Below are 6,260 nucleotides of genomic sequence, written 5' to 3' on the forward strand. Positions count from 1 at the left end.
AGAGAACTTGGTCAGCAGCCAGGCACAGTTTTTTCTTCTTCTTGTCCTTTGTCAGGTCTTTGTTCCGCCCCTGGCTACACTCTAACAGAACCACTTACTGGTGATTAAAAGGAGGGGACTCGGCGGCGGGGGCGGCGCCTGCGGGCGCGGGGGCCCAGCGATTGGGTTCACCCTCGGGGGCTGCGCTTTCTTAAGTGCCAGCCAGCGGCCTTCGGCCGACCCCCAGCCGAGCACCGACCCGTTGCCCCGGACGTCAGCCGCGCGTAGCACAGCCTTGCCACCGGCTCCCGTTTGGCGGGTGCGGACGGGCGGACAGACAGACGGACGGCGGTGGCGACCGAAGGCGCAGAGTCGCGCGCGGCGGGAGGGCAGAGAAATCCGCAGGGCGGGCAGGAGCCAGACTCGCAGCCTCCCGCCGAAGCGCCATGGACGGCACCGGCAACGCCACCCTGCTCTTCGGCCCGTCCTCGCTGCAGCCGGACAACTACACCTTGTCGCCCAACGCCAGCAGCCTGAGCCCCGGCCCAGACGCCCCCCTGGCGCTCGCCTCCAGCGCCGGCCCCAGCCCCGGGCTCAGTGTCTCGCCGGGGCCCGGCGTCAGTTTCAGCCCCGGCCCCACTCCGACCCTGACGCCGACGGCCGGCTGCTTCGCGGGTGGCGCCGCCGGCCCGAGCCCTACCCTGTTCGCTCAGCCCGAGGCCGCCCACGAGCCCCCGTTCTGGGACACGCCGCTGAACCACGGGCTGAACGTGTTTGTGGGCGCCGCCCTATGCATCACCATGCTGGGCCTGGGCTGCACGGTGGACATGAACCACTTCGGGGCGCACGTCCGTCGGCCGGTGGGCGCGCTGCTGGCCGCGGTCTGCCAGTTCGGCTTCTTGCCGCTGCTGGCCTTCCTGTTGGCGCTCACCTTCTCCTTGGACGGGTCGGCCGCCGTGGCGGTGCTCCTATGTGGCTGCTGTCCCGGCGGGAATCTCTCCAACCTGATGTCCCTGCTGGTTGACGGCGACATGAACCTCAGGTACGGAGCTGCTGTCCGGTAGGCATCTCTCTTCTCCCAGTCAACCGCGTGTACAGCCATGCGTTCAAGACCAAGGAGGGAGGAAGGAGAGGTGGTTAGAATGAGGCGCGGAAGAGGGGAGAAGAAACTGGAGATGATGGGGATGCCTGGGCTTTGGAAGTCCAGGCAAACATGAAGAGGTAGGGTTGGAGGGGAGAAGATCTAGACGGGGACAGAGGTGCTCTGAGGGTCTTGGGGTCTCATCCACAACTGCCTCCCCACCCTCCCTGAGTGTTGGGCTGTCAGTGCAGGTTTGCAGGCCCCGGAAGACAAAGGAAACTGGGAAGTCTGAAACCAGGACTCACGGGAAATGTAAAAGCAAAATAGGACTATTGGCTCCAGTAAAGAAAGTAATCTCATATATAAGACAATATAATGGAGGTTAATCCAACAAGTAGTATTCAGCAGCTTTACCATGCCTCATAGGGTGCTTTGGAGGATTAAAAAGAAAACAAAAATGTTCCTGGCTCTCACAGTCATCCAGACTGTAACCAGCTCAATAGGCTGTATAAAGCAGAGGGCAGCAGCCCTGAGATTTTTCTTCTCCTGCCTGGAGTTCACGTTTCAGTTGGGCTTAGCCATGCTGCTCTCTTGGTGCTCCCCTGGGATGAAGCAGGTTCTTCCCTGACTTCAAGCTGGGGGACTTGCAGTCTCCCCCGTTCTCTTCTACCCAATGTTCAAGCAAGGTTCTTTGGCTCAAAACCCATTCCAACTTCTGTCCATTCCCTTTTCTGCAGCATCATCATGACCATCTCTTCCACGCTCCTGGCCCTGGTCTTGATGCCCCTGTGCCTGTGGATCTACAGCCGGGCTTGGATCAACACTCCTCTGGTGCAGTTACTGCCCATAGGGACAGTGATCCTGACTCTCTGCAGCACTGTCATCCCTATTGGTTTGGGCGTCTTCATTCGCTACAAATACAACCGGGTGGCTGACTACATTGTGAAGGTAAGGTCACTCTTCACTTTGCATACTTTACACACGTAGAGAGTCCTTGGTCTCTGACCCATGGCTGAAACAGTGAGAAGTTTGGGAAAGAGAAGTAAGGAAGAAAAGGACTGGGTAGCCCTTGCATGGATAAACTTAAAAAAAAAAAAAGAAAAGTTTATGCCACAAATATAACTTCTCTTCCATCTTTTGGAACTTCAAAAATAATAGCTTTAATTAAGACACCGGGTTAATTAAAAACAGCATAAGAGAACTATCAGTATTCATAGGAGGAAACAGACCATGGGGGGAAAAGATGACAGTGCAATTAAATGGCAACATGTTTTCCACTAAGAAGTCATGTATTACTAAAAATCAAAACAGGTAAAATAAAATTAATATGATTTGTGCAGTACTTTTGAAATGCATTACAGTACTCTACTTTTTAAAAGTGGAACTCTAATTCTGAGAAACTCTGTAGAAGTTTCCTTTAAAATGTTTTATTAATTTTCCAAAAGTAAGTTTACACTAATAAGACAAAAAGTAATTTAAAAGTTACATCGTAAAAAAATTACATCATAGAATATAATAGAATACACAAAACATTGGCTTTAAAGCACAAAATAAAATTAGGTCCTGGGTAAATAATGCAGAATATATTCACATTACTAAATTTGTGTTTCTTTTCCCTTCCCCATTGCAATATTTCATTTTTAAAGGTAGTGGAAGAATGGGATTTCTATTATTTTGTGCAATATTTCCAAAATTGCTTTATTTTAAAAAATTGATACTTTTTGTAGCAGTAGAGATTTTGTAATAGTTGATTGGAGAAAAAATTTAAATATTTCTAAATTAAACTTTCTTTGAAAACTCAAAAGTAGTAGTAAATAAGAATAAATCATGAACAGGATTCTCATTTTAGGAAGTTAATCAAATAAAATACATAACGAATTAGTCTAATTAGTGTAAAATGTACATGCAAATTCCTTCAGACAATGAAGAGAAAAAGGATCACTCTAATGTTTCAATTATGTAGATTCAAGAAGACAATTTTTTGTGTTTTACTTATACCAAAGTAATCTGATTATACAGAGGGGCTAACTTTTATTAATATGAAAAATAGAGGGCTCTTTTCAGTACATATATCCAGCCTTGAGTAAAAAAATTATGCTCTATTGTAAGCGTATATATACTCTGAATGTAATAAATATATATGTACATGTAAATATACATATTTGTTATATGTTATATATAACATATCTATAGATCATTTTGAGATCACTAAGAACTTACTAAGCTTGATCATTAAGGTAATACTATTAATGTGATGGCATTTACTATAAAACCTTGGGAATTCTAAGAGAAAGTCAAATAACCTATTTCCACGCTAAAAACAGGTAAACATATTTAAATAACAGACAATTCAATAGGATAGTGTAACTTTGAGTTTAAGCTGAACCTATTCCATAGCCAGCACACTCATTAAGATCCACTTCATAATATTTTTATACTTTTGCAAACACTTTAAAATGAGCATTCAGTGTCAGTGTTCACCCAAATGATTTTAAATGGTTCAAAGGAAATGTTAGAGCCAATATTTTCACAACGAAGAATCAGATTTCCTCTCAAAGCTATTGATGTAGACACACTCTGAAACTTAATATAAGTTTTGATTTATAAAAGTTTGGTTTCTGCTAATTGTACATTTGTAACATGAGTATCTTATATAATAATTACTTCAGCACCATTTAGGGTAGACTTTTTGACCAGCCCAGTTAAATTTTGAATAATCTTTTAAAGAATATAAAGTATATGCCAATCCCATAGACTCCAAAGGGGTATCCTCCCAGATGTCTAGGGAACCAGAAGCAACACTTAAACTGTTCTGGATCTGTAGTCCCCCTCACAGACACCCACCCAATCCCCTCCCCCATTAAAAAAGAAAGCTACCGATCGGAAGGAGAACTAGGAGAAGGATTTTTAGGTTTCCACCTTACCATTTACAAGCCTGTCTTATTTGCATGAGTGAAATGTACCAGTCAGACATCAAGATGACACACTGTTTTATACAGTCAATGGTTTTTATCTAAAATCCTTCTATTATATATAATAATTCCTAAGCGTCATTAGAGACTTACATGTGGGAGTTTTCTCATGAACAGGTGAAAAAGCAGGGAGTTGCAGGATTACAAAGAATTCCTCACATCTTATGTTTACATTTTTTTCTTTTCTCTTACCTAATCTAAGAGTTGTAATTGTTTGGGTACTGCTAACAATTCTCTGAGCTATAAAGTATTTTGAAGGTTAAAAATATCAGACACTCAGTTTCATAAATCAACAGGCTTTTATGTCCTGTGTAAAACCAGAACTAATTTCTTATGGAAAACACTGGGTCCTGTTCAGGGAAAGCAATGTCCATCTGTCCACTCTATTCATCAGACCATACCTGGTGTCTTGGACTCAATTCTAACTGCTCTGTTTTTAAGAGGCACATTCACAAATTAAACAAATGCTCAGAACAGTCAGGACTCCAAAACAGTTATGGAATGGAGGCTGAAAGCCTGGGACAGTCTGCCCCCAGAGAAGAGTAGCCTTCCCCTCATAACTGGTTTTTAAACTTCTGGAGGCTGTTTTGCAGGAGTAGCCGTCTGTCTGTGCTGCTCCTGAGGGCCTATCCAAGACAATGGCTGGCAGTTATAGAAGGCAAATGGTCACTAGACATAAAGACAGGTTGCCAAACAATTAGAGCTGTCTGACACAGCCTGGATGCCTCCTGAAGAGGTGATCTACCCATCTTCAGAAATACTCTGTCAGAGACTTTTTTTTTTTTTTGCGGTACGCGGGCCTCTCACTGTTGTGGCCTCTCCCGCTCCGCGGCATGTGGGATCTTCCCAGACTGGGGCACGAACCCGTGTCCCCTGCATCGGCAGGCGGACTCTCAACCGCTGCGCCACCAGGGAAGCCCTGTCAGAGACTTTCAATGGCGAAGATCTCCATTCTGTGTGGGAGGTCAGACTAGATGACTCTCCTCTTCCAAGAGCCCAGGATCCCCTTGCCTGAATCCCTCTTCAACTACCTTATTTTTGATGGCTTGTTTATCCCTGTTCTTTTACTAGGTTTCCCTGTGGTCTCTGCTAATGACGCTGGTGGTCCTTTTCATAATGACCTGCACTATGTTAGGACCCAAACTGCTGGCAAGTATTCCTGCAGCTGTTTATGTGGTAGCGATTTTTATGCCGTTGGCAGGCTACGCCTCAGGCTATGGCTTAGCTGCTGTCTTCCATCTTCCACCCAACTGCAAGAGGACTGTGTGCCTGGAAACAGGGAGCCAGAACGTGCAGCTCTGTACCGCCATTCTAAAACTGGCCTTTCCACCGCAAAACATAGGAAGTATGTACATGTTTCCCTTGCTTTATGCCCTTTTCCAGTCTGCAGAAGCAGGGATTTTTGTTTTAATATATAAAATGTATGGGAGTGGAATATTGTACAAGCAAGATCCTCTAGATGAGGATGAAGATACAGATATTTCTTATAAGAAACTAAAAGAAGAGGAAATGGCAGACACTTCCTATGGCACAGTGAAAGCAGATAATTTAATTATGATGGAAACCACTCAGACTTCGCTCTAAATAGAGATACACAAGAGAGTTTATCTTGCTGAAATATTACTTCATGTTTATGGTCTGTGGTAGTGTCTATGGTTTACATAAAGAACAACAATTGGTTCACATTATTATACATGTAGCAGTTTTGATCTGCCCACCATAAGGTTGCATTGGTATATTAACCAAGCGTTTTCATAAATTACAAATCAATGTCGTAATATAACTTGCACCTGGGATTGCTAGGGTGCCGCCTGAACAAATGTGCTTTTTGGGTTTTTCATCGTTACCGATTTCTATGATCGTTTCAAATATGTTAACTCTTAGAAAACAGGGTCTTGGAAATGTAGAATTTTGACGCACTATCTTATATGAGTAAAAACACGCTATATTTGTAAAGCATAATTGAGTTTAATGTACTTGTTGTTAAAAAAAAGTGTGCTTGCTCAGCTTATAAATACTTGACATTGTTAAAATTTGACCTGTATTCAGAAGAATCCCCAAACAGGTCTATTAAACAATGAAATATAGTATTTTATTGTCCAACCTGTATCAAATCAGAGAAAAATTACATTAACGTATTTGATTACTCGACCTGGTATCTATTTGTAACGAGCAGCCAACGTGTTTCTAGTGGACAAGACATTTGCTTTCAGCTGGGGACTGATTTG

General features: G+C 43.9%; 1 protein-coding gene across 1 annotated transcript; it reads left to right on the plus strand.

Moving 5' to 3' along the window:
• The first annotated feature begins 283 nt into the window (after positions 1-283).
• Positions 284-5,994, plus strand: SLC10A4 (solute carrier family 10 member 4). The gene is made up of 3 exons (XM_067735915.1): positions 284-1,021; positions 1,798-2,008; positions 5,104-5,994. The coding sequence occupies exons 1-3, from the start codon at positions 426-428 to the stop codon at positions 5,614-5,616; spliced, it is 1,320 nt and encodes a 439-aa protein (XP_067592016.1). The 5' UTR covers positions 284-425; the 3' UTR covers positions 5,617-5,994.
• The last annotated feature ends 266 nt before the right edge of the window (positions 5,995-6,260 follow it).

The sequence above is a fragment of the Pseudorca crassidens genome, chromosome 4, assembly GCF_039906515.1.
Source record: "Pseudorca crassidens isolate mPseCra1 chromosome 4, mPseCra1.hap1, whole genome shotgun sequence".
Lineage (NCBI taxonomy): Eukaryota > Metazoa > Chordata > Mammalia > Artiodactyla > Delphinidae > Pseudorca > Pseudorca crassidens.